This window comes from Zootoca vivipara, chromosome 16 (assembly GCF_963506605.1).
Source record: "Zootoca vivipara chromosome 16, rZooViv1.1, whole genome shotgun sequence".
In the NCBI taxonomy this organism is placed as follows: Eukaryota; Metazoa; Chordata; class Lepidosauria; order Squamata; family Lacertidae; genus Zootoca; species Zootoca vivipara.
The window spans coordinates 39903134-39917804 of record NC_083291.1 but is presented as its reverse complement, the minus strand read 5'-3'; the positions used below and the strand labels follow the sequence as shown (position 1 = coordinate 39917804).

At 47.1% G+C, this 14671-nt stretch overlaps 1 protein-coding gene across 1 annotated transcript in view; it reads left to right on the top strand.

The window, feature by feature from the left end:
* The window catches only part of CACNA1F (calcium voltage-gated channel subunit alpha1 F), a 63507-nt gene that overhangs the window by 2765 nt on the left and 46071 nt on the right, over window positions 1-14671 (top strand). Inside the window, exons 3-9 of the mRNA XM_035140541.2 lie at window positions 2607-2749; window positions 4299-4451; window positions 6470-6666; window positions 6765-6868; window positions 9714-9880; window positions 12387-12464; window positions 13531-13621. Of these exons, the coding sequence (XP_034996432.2) occupies window positions 2607-2749; window positions 4299-4451; window positions 6470-6666; window positions 6765-6868; window positions 9714-9880; window positions 12387-12464; window positions 13531-13621 (933 nt within the window). The remainder of the gene's footprint in view (window positions 1-2606; window positions 2750-4298; window positions 4452-6469; window positions 6667-6764; window positions 6869-9713; window positions 9881-12386; window positions 12465-13530; window positions 13622-14671) is intronic.

Here is a 14671-nt window from a genome sequence, read left to right as displayed (position 1 = left end):
TCACCCATCCCTACCTGTGGAGGGAGCCTGCTAAGAGAGGAATGAGGCCTACTATGGTCCCTGGTCAGGACAAGGGTTGACACCTGGCACACTGGTGCCCCAAAGGGGAGTCTGGTGGGCATGAGGCAGGGGGAGGACATGGTATTAATTGTAAAAGCTCTCAAGCAAAAGAATCTCTGCACCACACCAAGCTGCCCATTTATGGAAGCCACCTGAAATGCCTTTCTCCAGATGCCTCTGCTGCCATAGGTGAAGCAGTTGGTGAACCAGAATGGACATGCTTGGTTGTGGCCATCAGTCTGGGGAACATCCTCTCCAGAGAGTTCTGACTGCCACCTTCTTTGCTACCTTTTAGGTGCCAGTTGAAAACATTTTTCAATGTCTTTTTTATATAAATTAATTCTATTTCATTATAAATAAAATAAACCAAATGGGCAATTATCTTGGATATATGACCCAACAGAGATCATGTAGATAACACTTTATCCAAATTCACCATGACTCTTAGATACAGTACATTTAAGTTGCCTTATGCTGTTTTATTGTACAGTTTTAATGGTGTTTTTGTGTGATTGCTAATTACCCTGGAATCAAAAAGTATTGGGTGGTATATATACTTATAAAAATCAATAACACAAATAAAAGAGGACAATAGCCAGACCTCTTAATTCAGTGGGAGGGACTACACTTCACACATAGAAAGATCCAGGTTCAGAACTAGCCCCTCTGGTTGAAAGGATCAGGTCACAGAAGAGCCTGTCTTGCATTGGGCTTGGCAGACCAACTTCAAGGCAGTTTCCTACCCCCCCTGCCAGCCTGAGATCCTGCAGTACCTGAAGGTTTCTCTCCATCTGATAAAGATCCTGAAACTTGAGGTCCGCTCCAGAGACATGGCAAATCTGTTAAAAGGCTATGCCATCCCACCTGTTCATTTGCTTACAAATTAACCTATGACTGGTGTGGGGTATCTGTGGCCCTTCCGATATTGCCATGCTTGCTAGGGCTGATTGGAGTTTTAGTTTGGCAACATTTGGAGGGCCGAAGGTCCCCTACACATGGCCCATGCAATTCAGACTGCAATAGGTGCTATATACCAAGCCATCCACTGGGGAGGGGGATATTTCTCCCGGAGCTATAACCCTCAGCTCAGCCTTCTTTGCAGAAGACCCAGGTAAAAACCCCGCCACCATCATCAGGGCCATCAAGGACATTTTACCACCCAAAATGGCTGCACTTCATTATATTAAATGTGCGCCCCGGGACCTATTGCCATGGCGTGTCAGATGCTGGCATGGATCATGAGCCATCTGTTGAGCAGCAGTGTACAGCAGTAGACAGTGTTGGGCATGGACCAGGGAGAGCTGAATTCAGATTTCTTCTCTGTTTAGCGGTAAAGCTCACTGGGTAAGCCCAAGCCACTTTCTCACTATTTTGAGGATAAAATGCCCTGAGGATTCAAGTGTAATTCATCAGATATGTGGAGGCCAGCTACAGTATTGTTGCTCAGAGGAGAGCAAAAGGAATTCTGCACATACTAAGAAAAAATTGCCTTTATTATACCCCACATTTTAGAGCCCAGCTCTGGTGTTTTTTGGGGGGAAGGCTCAAGCATCTCCCCAGAGAATCCCCAAATCCTTAATTGCCTCTGGGATTAGGTTAAGGGGAATGGTCTTGAAAGCTTCTTCCACAGAGCACATTATTAAACTTTGGCTGACCATTCCAAATCGAGGAAATAACTGTCTAGGCCTCTTCATGGGACCGTTTGAAGGGGCAGGGGCAAGCTTCCAAAAAGTGAAGAAATGGAGCAGGGTTAGATTGGCCTGCAACATGTTTTGGCTTGCAACATGCAGTGGTGTGTGCCAATGGAACAGAAAAACACCAGACGGTTCTAGGTAGGGTTAGTCCCTTTATTAACAGTACAGTGCAGTTCCACAGCTTATAGATTACATGCAGTTCGTCTTCTTTCAGTGTTCCAACACAAGTATATTTATACTTCAAATTTTGCTGCCTCACTCTCACATGCTTAATTAGTGGCAGGTGCAGACAAACACACCCCAAAGCTAACCAGCACACCTAGCTTAACCCTTTCCTGTCCTTTTTCTTTGCATTCATAAACCCTTATACCGTACAATGACATACACACTTATATGTTGTGTGTGTGTGTAGGGCTGGGGCAGGTAGGGAAAAGATGGCTTCCATGTGGATCTTACAGCCTGAGGATCAATACTCTTGAGTCCTCATCTAATGAAGAACACCAATCTCTAGGATTAGATCAGAGGAGAGACTGACCACCCCCTCCTTAAGGTAGTTTTAAAAAGGATTAAAATATAGGCTTGGTCTATCAATGGCTGGCACCTCAACATTGTGTTTTATTTGTTGTAACCAGCTCTGGGACCATAAAATGGATATGATGATGATGATGATGATGAGAACAATAATACCCACCAGGGCATGCTTCACACTGTTAGTCCTAGAGAGTGAAGGCAATAAATTGGTCTATGGGTCTAGAAGCTAGTTTGTCATTCTTTTACCTGTGTTTGGGTGGGCTCTTCATGGGAAGAAAGGTCCCCTGCCTGTCTCATCATGATCCTGCCTTCCCCCCACAGTCTCTTCAGTGTCATCCTGGAACAAGTTTCCCACAAGCCTGGGGAGGCTCATCACATGAGTGGGAAGCCGGGTGGGTTTGATGTCAAAGCTCTGAGAGCCTTCCGTGTCCTGAGACCTCTGCGCCTCGTCTCTGGTGTCCCTAGTAAGCATCTTTCTCTTTTACACACAGGGCGCCTCTGGACTGGTGTTTAATTGTGGGTGAACTTTCTGCAACATGTTATTGACACAATAATAATACATCGGTGGTGAACTGATTGTGCTTTAGATTGCTTTGTGATGTCTCCCCAGTGCTATCCCATTATTGCTATCCAGAGGGGCTATTAGCACAACAAAAGGAGGACAAAAATAAACCAGAACATTTGGGGTATAAAAAGTTAAGGGATTTCAGCTGGAAGTTACTGGGCATGCACTGACTGGAAATGAAGCTGTGTGACCACCCCAGATGTTCCGCAGGTGCGAACAGTATTGAAAGTGGCATCACATGTGACTTCCCCAAAAGCATCAAGAGCGCAAATAATAATGATGTGCAAGAAAAAGGATGTCTGGAGCCCCCCCCCCATGTTTCCTGGGGTAGTATCTGAAGAGAGAAGCCGATAACAATCAGTGCACCATCCTTTGTGCTTACACGTTGCACTGCTTTGGGTCAGATTGAGATGCTGTTGAGTTGATGCTCTGAGCTGCATTCATAACCACACTGTACTGTATATGGTATTTCTGCTGCATCACATATCATGTGCCTAACTGTACATATGTATTGGTTTTGCTACTGCTGGCTGCATAGTGGCTGCACTTTGCCTTGCTTTGCCAGAGTAGCTTATTGAGCAGAGAGGTGCTGTACCATGTGTTGTTGCAGTGTTCTTGTGATGCCATATCCACATTGCATGGTGCACAGTTGCGCTGCTATACCACAGTGCAATAATGACCATCCACAGCAATTTTGGGGCATATGCTGCATAATGGTTACCTTATTGCACCTCACTACATGTCGTGGCATTAGCTTTATTTTTCACTTTATTTTGCCAAAATGTATGCTATCATTCTGCACTAGATCACAGCGCAGTTTATGCAGCTCATGTTTAATCTGCTACAATGCATCACAGGCATTGCACTGTATACAATCAGACCTGCGCATCGAGCTTCATGTTGGCTTGCATGCAGACACACAGTATGACCCAGAGCATACCACGTGCACAGATTTGCATGCTGTCTTGCTAGGCAGAACATTGACAATTACAGCCACTCTGCAAGTCTCCTTATAGTTCCCACAAACTGCATGCCTGCTGTGCAGGGCCACATTAAAGCACCACTTGCATTTTAGTTCATGCTTCCACATTGTATTACGTGTTATACACAGCAGCACACAGCCATATTCACCATGCTCAGCACTGCTGCTAACATATTGCACAATGGATAGCAGGAGCAGCTCCTTCAATGTGGTGTATGAAATTTGACCCAGAGACAAGTCACCTGCAAATGATTTAACTTCAAGTTCTCTACAAATGTTCATTGTGCTGTGAAGGAGGAATGCCTCTGCCCCTTCTGGCTGTATTCTGCTCCGGAGACTGAGCTCTCCACCTGCAGCCATGTGCCCCTGTATACGTGGCCAGTTGTGATTGTGCTGCATGTTGCAGCATTGCTCATCATGCTTCTGCAAAGTTAACACCATGTTCTGAATCCTCTCCACCAACTAGGCCTGCACATTGTCTTGAACTCTATCATGAAAGCCATGGTGCCCCTCCTGCACATTGCGCTGCTTGTCCTTTTCGTCATCATCATCTATGCCATCATTGGCTTGGAGCTCTTTATCGGCCGCATGCACAAGACCTGCTTCATCGTTGGTTCAGGTATAGTTCTGCAAGTGTGGGGGGGGGGAGGTATGTATGTAGATAATTCTTGCCTCCAAAAATGTTAAATTTTAGGGAGAGAGACCAATCCAAGTGTGTGCAAATGAACTGCAGGGAATAATCCTACTCCTTCCTTCCAGAATGGGGAATAGCACTGCTGGGATGAATTTCTGAATTCAGTTTTCAGTGTGAGAGCTGCAGTTTTGAAGAATGTGAAAGGCTTCTCTTTCAAACATTTTTTCATACCTATTTGCAGCTATCTTTCATCATCTGCTGCTTTGTTGCTGCTATTATTATTACTACTGTATTATTATTATTATACACTTGAAAGAGCCTTTCACAATGTGATCAGGGACTACATTGTGACTTTGATGTGTTACAAGGAAATTGAATGGGAGAGGTTGAGAGCATAGCTGCCAAGTCTCCCATTTTTCGCGGGAAACCCCCATATTTTAAACCGTTTCCCGCTGGCAGCCCGGATTGGAAAAAATCCCGTAAATCCCCCAGATTTCCTACCTGCCAGGGAGGCTCCATTTTGGGTCCTGGAGCCGCCTGATTTCCGGTGCCCATACATGGGTAGCATGGCACCGGAAATCACTTCTATGCATGTCCGGCCATGCATAGAAGCAACTTCCGGTGCCGCATCGCTGCTGATCCCACATTTTTCAGTGGAAGACTTGGCAGCTATGGTTGAGAGACATCCCCACCCCACCCCGAGCCTTGCCTCACCACAAGGCAAGAACAGGGAGTCTTCGCTGCACATTATCAAAACCTCATTCCTTTGGGTTCAAAGCAGAAGGTGCCCGTGACTTCCCGCAGAGTCCCAGGCCTCCAACAAAGGAAAACAGGGAAAGTGTCAATACCAAATGTAGTAATTCACTGGTAAATGTATCTACATACTGGCTCAATGAGAAAGCTTTAGAAATCCATAAGAAATCACTAATTGTATCAGTCTCAGTTACAATGACATTTAGGACCCAGGGAAGTGAGATATAAGGGGAGGGGTTAGTGAGCCCACCATAATCCCTGAGATGTACAGTCATGTCTGTCTGCAAGACCTTCACAAGGAGTTTGTGCTGTGAAAGACTATATTTGATTGCTAGGCGCATTCCTGGATCTCAGGTTCTACCTGTGACCACACCTTTTCTGTGACATATCTATGATGTCTTGATGATGCTTCTGGAAATGTATTATGGGGAACTTTTAAAAACTGATGTAAGCATTTAAGTTTGTCATAGGTATGAGCTTTCGTGTGCATGCACACGAAAGCTCATACCTATGACAAACTTAGTTGGTCTCTAAGGTGCTACTGGAAGGATTTTTTTTATTTTTTGTTTCAACTATGTCAGGCCAACAGGGCTACCTACCTGTAACTGATGTAACCATTGTTCGGGGCTTTTGGCTGCTTCGTCTTTGTGGTGGTGGGAAGTCTTGCAACAATAAACATCAGGCCTACAGGCCGCTGTTTTGCTTCTATCTGCTGGCTGAAGTCTCTTGCTTGTGACCCCCGATCTGAACCTATGGGAGTCAAGGTTAGGCAATTGTGGGGTGCGCCAATGACTCCCTATTACACATGGAACTTCTCTTAGCTCAGTTGGATAGTGTGTGTTGCTGATAACGCCAAGGCCATGGGTTTGATCCCCATTCGGGCCACCTGCATATTCCTGCATTGCAGGGGGTTGGACTAGATGACCCTCAGAATTCCTTCCAACTATACAATTCTATGATTCTAACCCAAATAGCCAGTTTCATTTTCAGCAACATAAATGCATGACTAGATTTTAAAAGCTTTGTACTGATATGCTTAAATGCTTAAAAGTTAAAAGAATATCGAACTATCAAGTGATTTTTTGGTGGGTGGGTGTTTAAGTAGTCGGAGGTGGGGGTGTTGAAAATACAGGGCACATTTTGAGAGATATGCAGATGTTTGTGAAACATAGTTTGGTTCAGCACTAGAATGAACCTGTCACTCTTCTCCCTTTCCACCCCCCCCCCCCAAATCTCTGCATCCCTTGCAGACCTGGAGGCTGAGGAGGACCCATCACCTTGTGCCTTCTCTGGGCATGGCCGGGAATGCTTGACGAACAATAGTGAGTGCCGTGGGAAGTGGGAAGGACCCAATGGTGGCATCACCAACTTCGACAACTTCTTTTTTGCCATGCTGACTGTCTTCCAGTGCATCACCATGGAAGGTTGGACCGATGTGCTCTACTGGGTGAGGCAGCTTCCTCCACTAGTGTAGGAGAGGGAAGCAGCACTGCCAATGGCACAGTCCATGTAATTTTCTGCTTATTGTCCCTCTCTCTACTCCAGATGCAGGATGCCATGGGTCACGAGCTGCCCTGGCTCTACTTTGTCAGCCTGGTCATCTTTGGCTCTTTCTTCGTGCTCAATCTGGTTTTGGGTGTGCTGAGTGGGTAAGTTGGATTTGGAGTGAGCACAGCATGTGCATCAGTTTGCCTGTGCATTTATGGGATGCCTTTGGGGACTGCTTCCTGTGCCTACATACATGTGGTAACTGGAAAGCTGGACAAATAGAGAGCATGTAACCATTCACACAAAATGGTTCCACCAGCATTCAGATGGGGAGGTGACTTCTGTGAAAGATCCAGAATCTGCCAAAGGTAGCATGGGTTGCATTTGTACTTTGTAATATCTGTTGAATTGATTTTGCTCATTTGCAGTATCAAATGGTTATATTTTAGTGGGAAAGATTCTGCACCGCCACCCACTTCCCACTGCTGCAGTCATTCTATGTTTCGTTTTTCATGGTAGCATGTAGTTTCACTTGCTTGCATGAATCATGGAGTTGTTATGATTCATTCATTGGGTGCTTAAGGTAATGTTAGCCCCACATGGGGTGTGAGGGGACAAATCCTTTTCCATGGGTTTACATGAGGCATAAGCAAAAATAGGAAGTAGGAAGTAGGAAGGACATAAAAGAAAACCAGAAATTATGTAATTATGATATTGTGTGATGTCTAAATTGAAAAACTATTGTTGGACAAACCAAAATCAGAAAACTTGGTTTGAAGTACTGTACAGTACTACCGTATATTTGTTAACTATGGTTTAGTGCAGGCATCCCCAAACTGCAGCCCTCCAGATGTTTTGGCCTACAACTCCCATGATCCCTAGCTAACATGACCAGTGGTCAGGGATGATGGGAATTGTAGTCCAAAACATCTGGAGGGCCAAAGTTTGGGGATGCCTGGTTTAGTGTGATACCTGAATTAAGAAACCATAGTTTACAATGGTTGCTTAACTTCTAAAGACACACCTAGTAGAAATGGGAGTGAAGTTATAAACCTGAGTACTGATAAAAATGGGAAATGGTAGCAGACCATTTCCAAACCATGACATCTCTTGTATAGTATACTATGGTTAGTGTGAACCATGTGAACCATGAGTTGGTATGATACCGTGTTTCTCCGAAAATAAGACACCGTCTTTATTGTCTTATTTTTTAATTACGCGTCCAGCCTCGCCTCTTCCTTGGCACCCTCCAGAACTGCACCTAGCACTATGTCTTATTTTCAGGGTATGGCTTATATTGTGCAAATGCTTAGAAATCCTGCTATGGCTTATTTTATGGGTATGTCTTATTTTAGGGGAAACAGGGTATGTTTTAGCCTAGCATATGCAAGTTAGTGTGTGCAATGATTGCTGACAGTTGATGTGGTCCAGGTTCTATGCCAGGGGTCAGCAACCTTTTTCAGCCGTGGGCCGGTCCACCGTCCCTCAGATCTTGTGGTGGGCCGGACTATATTGGGGGGGGGGAATGAACGAATTCCTTTGCCCCACAAATAACCCAGAGATGCATTTTAAATAAAAGGGCACATTCTACTCATGTAACACACTGATTCCCGGACCATCTGTGGGCCGGATTTAGAAGGCAATTGGGCCGCATCCAACCCACGGGCCTTAGGTTGCCTACCCATGTTCAATGCTGTACCCCGCCTCCACCCCGGCGAAGGGAGCAGAAGAAGCTAGTGGGTTGTGGATTTAGGGCCAGAATGACTGATGCCAGATGCCATGCAAAGGGAAGAGCCATTCTGCTGAGTTACCTACTTTGCAGGGCACTTTGACATACTGCATAATAGTAGTGGTGACTGATTTTTTTAGCAGGTGTGCACAGGGAAAGCATCACCCACTGTTGCCACTGCTGCAATAGCAGCAAGAGCTGCAGCACATTTCTTAGAGAGCAATATCTCCTTGGCAAGCCCCCCCCCCCCCCCGGCTGCCGCCGCCCAGTGCTACCTCTACTGCAGCCTTTTTGCAAACAGGAGGTGCTGCTGCTCTTTTCCAACTCTTGTTCCTGATATACCGGTAGATCTTTATTTCCCCATTGTTCCAGATGTAGATTTTCACTCACCCCTTCTTTCCTGGCCAGAGTGGAGGCACTATTTTGTGGTTCACTGCAGGTTCCAAAATGTCTTGAGGCAGCCTTGAGTGTGACACAAGCCATGCCCAAAGCATTAGACGTTATAATAGAGACCCCCTGTGTGGTATGGTGGTTAGAGTGTTGGGCTAAGACCTGGGAGAGACCTGGGCAATTCACTGTCACTCAGCCTAATCTACCTCACAGGTTTGGGATCCACAAATGGGAAAGTGCTGTTGTGCTCATGTCCTGCTGTGGAATCTCCATAAGCATCTGGTTGGCCTCTGTGAGAACAAAGTGCTGCCCTAGATGGGCCTTTGGTCTGATCTAGCAGGGCTCTCTTATGTCACCCCTGTGCCTTGTTATGGTTTTGCCTCTAGCTATGGATCTGTAGAGCAGAGCAGTGCAGAGCTAGCGTGTCAGGCAAGAATTCAGGCCTGACTCTCGTATGCCGTAGCCAGGAGTGCTACAGATTTCAGGAGTGGTTCAGAAGTGCCATAAACTGTCATAACCCCATGTCACAGGTTGACCATCTGTGGTGTATTTTCTGTTCGCTGTCTGCCTGTGACACACTGTTGCCTAGCTGAGGTGACCAGATCTGCGGGTAGCTGGTGTGTGGATGATCCTGACATTGGAGTGTCTGCATTATGTGTTTGTGGAGGTGGGTGGGAGCTCGTTCCCTGCTCTGGCTTTCTGATGTTTTGATTCAGCACTTTGTGTCCCTGAAGCACCCAGAGGGCTTTCCGGCTGTGCCAAACACATGACAACCAGCTGGATCAAAGGCTGTGCTACCGGCAGTCGGGTTTTGCACCAGTAGGTGTCTTTCGGCAGATGGCTAAGCTGGCCTGCGTTCAGCTAATATGACCCATTTCTCCCCACAGAGAATTTTCCAAGGAGCGAGAGAAGGCAAAGGCCCGGGGTGACTTCCAAAAGTTACGGGAGAAGCAGCAGATGGAGGAAGACCTGAAGGGCTATTTGGATTGGATCACGCAGGCCGAAGACATAGAGCCTGACGAGGAAGGGGACGAGGCGGACGAGAAGCACACTCGTAAGGGCTCCGCCTGCCACCTGCTGCCAGTTTCCTAGCCCTGCTTTGCCCGAGAACAGTGCCCTGCTGAAGGAGGGGGCAGTTTAGTCAGTGGCCTGGATGCTACCATCTGGGCCTTGTGGCAGCTCTGGGTGAGGGGATTAGAGAGGAATCAATCCAAGCAGCAGCGACGCAAGATTAGTGAGAACCTGAGCAAACTGGCAGCTGGGGAAGGGATCCTTCTTGTGGAGAGGAGGGAGGGGAGTCAGATGCTGTGTGCCGACTGGGGCAAGCAGGTGGACTCTGGCAGTCAGGGACACGACTGGATGGCAGGAACAGAACAGAAGGGCAGGGCAGGCCAATCCCTCTGTCTCTTTATTTTTCTCCCTCTGCCTTTTGCTGAGGGAAGGGATACAGGGTTGTGCTCTTTCCTTCAGCAATGCCCAGAATCGGCCAATTAGTAGCATGCTTTTACTTGTGTGTACCCTTCCCCATGGCTATAATTTGCAGCGAGGGGAAATGGAAGAGAGTTCCAAGGGTAAAACCCCTGGCACTGAGTTAATTAGTTCATTGGGACCTCATTAGTTACTTTGGGGTCGCTGAGCAAGTGGTAAGAGCAACTAAGGTCAGCATTGTGAGTAGACAGAGATTTATGAGTCTCCTATTCAGTCAGCTGAGGACAAATTTGGAGAATCTTGGTCCTTTCACCCTTCTGCATTTCCAACCAGCCCCGGCGCTTCCATTAAGGCGAACTAGGCCACGGCTTAGGGCGCCAAAATGGAGGGGGCGCTGACCAGGCCGCCCACCACCGCCCGCCGGTGCTGCCTCAGGCTGCTATCCGGAGGCGCGCGGGGAGCGCGGGCCTGGGGCCGCCTCCTCTGAACAGCTGAAAGGCGGGCAAGGCGGCCCCAGGCTCGCGCTCCTGGCGAGAAGTTCCGGAGGTGCGCGGGGAGCGGCAGAGAAGCCACAGCGGCAGAAGGGCGAGCTGGGCCCGCCAGCCAGCATGATCAGCAGGGTCTTGCAGGCTGCAGCGGGGCAGAGAGCGGGAGGAGGCAGCCCCGCCCCCAGGCTTGCGCTCCCAGCGATCCCCGTGCCTCCGGAGCTTCGCGCAGGGAGCGGCAGCCTGGGGCCGCCCCAACTGAACAGCTGAGAGGCGCAGCAAGGCGGCCCCAAGCTCACGCTCCGGGCGTGAAGCTCCGGAGGTGTGCAGGGGGAGCGTGAGCCTGGGGCCAGCTCGCTGCACCTCTCAGCTGTTCAGTTGAGGCGGCCTCAGCCTCCCACTCCCCACGCAAAGCTCCGCAGGCGTGCTGGGGCGTGCGTGCGTCATGACATGAAAGTGTTTTGCTTAGGGCTCAAAAAGCCCTAGCACCGCGCATGTTTCCAACTACCCTCTCAGAAACGGAGGCAACTTGAGGAGTCCCAGTGTGCTCCAACTAGGGGCTTATCCACACTTACCTTTAGCCCTGCTCTTTCCAGGCACAGGCTTCCTTGTGAAAACCTGCTCTTTAAAGCTGAAGCATGACAAACAGCGATGCGGGTTTTCAGCAGATTGCTGTTGACTCCAATTCAGCAGTAAAGAGTGGGTTTTCACAGGGAGAGCTCTGGAGCAAGAAAGAGAGAGAGAGAGAGAGCTCAGACACAGAGCTTTAAAGCACGAACCTGTTGTAATTAAGGCAAAGTATATATCAGGGCTGTTTTAGCCAGAACTCACAGGAACTTAGTTCCGGCACCTCTCAGGTGGGTGCCATTGCCATTATAAGAAAACAAGGAAGGCATTCATGATGAGTTCCAGCACTTTTTTTCCTAGAAAAATAGCATTGGTATCTGTAATGAAAATAATCACAAGTGTTTCCCCTGCTTACCACTGCCTCCATCCCCCCTCCTTTGTTGTTTCCTTATATCTGTTTTAGACAGAGCTACGGTATATAAATAGATAAATGATGGAAAAGTGCTCTAGCGAAAATTTACTTTTTTAAAATTAAAAATGACATGTTGCCTTTTCAATCAGCACCATTTTAGTGCCCCGTTTTTCTCCGCTGATCTGTTAATTAGCACTAAAACACTTTTTAGTAAACTACTAAGAATTTGTTCAACACTACTTTAAAATAAAGTTTTTGATCAGTTTCAACATTTGCACTGAAATATGATGAAAAATATGGTATCGGATTGTACCTTCATAAAGGTCCATGGCTGTGTCACACCCACTTGTTTGGATGGAGCTTAGTGGGATGTACATCCCCAGAAAACACAGTGTCAGCTGAAGTGTGGAAAGTGCAAGTCTGCCGCTGTAGCTTTCATTAATAGGAAGTGCAAATCAGGGGTGGAGGAGCCTTTGCTTCTTGGCAACTTGACATAAGAAGAAGGAATCTGAAGAGAGCGAGAGAAACATGTCCACTTTTCTCCATCATCTTTGTTATGTAACTCACATCAGTTTGTTATTCTTCATTCATTTACTCCTTTCCCTAAATTATTTCCTTTCCCATTCATCCCTCCATCCTGTCATTCATCCCTGCCTTGCTTATGGAAGGCGTGACTGTGGCAGACTTGACGGAGAAGAAGAAGAAGAGATGGTTCAGATACAGCAGTCACTCCACTGACACCCACAGTAATGTCCTCCTTTTCTTCCATAAGTAGCCATGTTTCATTCTCTTTAAGAGCTAAGCCAGGCATCCCCAAACTTTGGCCCTCCAGATGTTTTGGACTACAATTCCCATCATCCCTGACCACTGGTCCTCTTAGCTAGGGATCATGGGAGTTGTAGGCCAAAACATCTGGAGGGGATGCCTGAGCTAAGCAGAAAAATATTTATTCAAAATGTATCATATATTTCTGTCCAATTCCCCACCTATGCTTCATCCACAGCCTACTTTGATTTCATTCGTATTTTCTTTTTATATTACATCCATCTTCATGCTTAAGCTGGAGACAGGTTTTTGTCTTCCAGAAAGTTGAATGCAGATTGAAAATGCTTGATGTGGTTACACATTTCCTGATTTTTGCCTCTTGGTAAGCAGGTTTTTGAATTGTTTCGAACACCTGCAAAACTTGTTTTATAAGAGGTGGCAGTATGTGTACACCATTGGAAGAGAAGCATTTTTCAAACTACTACTTACTTTTTTTAAAAAAATGTTTTTGTATTTAGCCTTAGAAGTACATTTGGGAACACAAAAAAAAGAATTTCTTGTGTTGGGCTGAGCTAATGTTGTGGGATGTTTGTCTCAGAGATGGACTTGCTCCTCCCTCTGGTCTGCATTATGCTGCTCCCAGTGGACAACTGTTGGCAGGTGCCATTTTGTTTTTCCTATAATTCCCTTGGAATAATGTCACATGATGACATGCATCACTCACAAGGGTATTATGGGGAAAGCAAAATGGTGGCCCCAGCCAATGGCAACTGGGAATTTCAGCACCACTTTCACTGCAACAGAGGTGGTAGCCATGGAAACAAAAGGCAATTTGCTTTATTTCATTAATTCAGCCAAAACTTTTAACTTTTCAAACTTTCAGCCTACTCTTATGATGACTGTGACCAATGTCACATTCATGACTCCGAAGGGAAGTCAGTGTTGTGGTTTTAATGCCAGGCAGTGGGCCTGGATAATGATAAGAAATGGTGCAGAGAGGGCTTTGTGCTGTTTTTGAAAATCTCACTTGCTTTTCTCTCTCCCCAGCCAGTCTCCCTGCTAGTGAAACCACCTCAGTGAATACGGAGAATGTTGGGGAGGAAGAACATCACCACAACAATTGCTGTGATGTGTGTTTGTGAGTTTGTGAGTTTCCTTAGTTAAAGGGAGGAAGGGCAGAATGGATTAGTACAGTAATGTTACATTTTCAGTTTCTTTGGGTCGGGGTTGACTCACAGGGGAGTTTACAAAAAGAAACACAAAATTACATAACATAGTAACAAACAAAAACAGTACCCCCTCACAAACAATTTTAAAGGCCATAGATTGTTTAATTAACCAAAGACCTAGGAAAAGAGTCTTTGCCTGGCGCCTAAAGATATATAATGATGACACTGGGGAAAGCATTCCACAAATGGGGAGCCACTGCAGAAAAGGTCTGCTCTCATGTTGCCACCCTCTGGATTTTCTGTGGAGGCACACAAAGAAAGGCCTCTGGTGATGATTGCAGGGGCTGGGTCACTTCATATGGGGAGAGATGGTCCTTGAGGTATTGTGGTCCTGAGCTTTGTGGGTTAAAAAACAGCACTTTGAATTGACCCCAGAAACTCTCAGCCAGTGCAGTCAGGCCAGGAAGCGCTGGTCCGGGGCCCGTCTGAACAGCTGAGAGGCGCAGCGCGGCGGCCCCAGGCTCGCGCTCCCCGTGTGCCTCTGGAGCTTCGCGCGGGGAGCAGGAGCCTGGGGCCTCCTCCTCCATGCCTCTCAGTTTTTGAGCGGCTTCAGGCCGCTCTCCGGAGGCACGCAGGGAGCACAAGCCTGGGGCCGCCTCCTCCGCGCCTCTCAGCTCCCCGCGCGCCCCTCCTGCCCGCCTCACTCACGGGGGGCGCCAGAGGGATCTTGGCACCAGGGCGCCAGATATGGTTAAGATGGCCCTGTTGCTACAGTTTGTTGTTTACCACAGTGTGTTCTCTCCTTTCAGGCAAGAGTGCTTTGTAATGGTGCCCAAATCAGCACTGAAGGGCAAGTCTGTCTTGCCAAGAATGTGGCAGTGGCTGGAACCGGCCTAAGGCATTTTTAGGCCCTTAAGTTAAACATGACCCACTTCCTTTTACCCCTGTGACTTAATACGGCACAATTTATCAGTGCTCTTCAGCAGGTTATAATCATTTTAGTAGGATTTGCACACGAG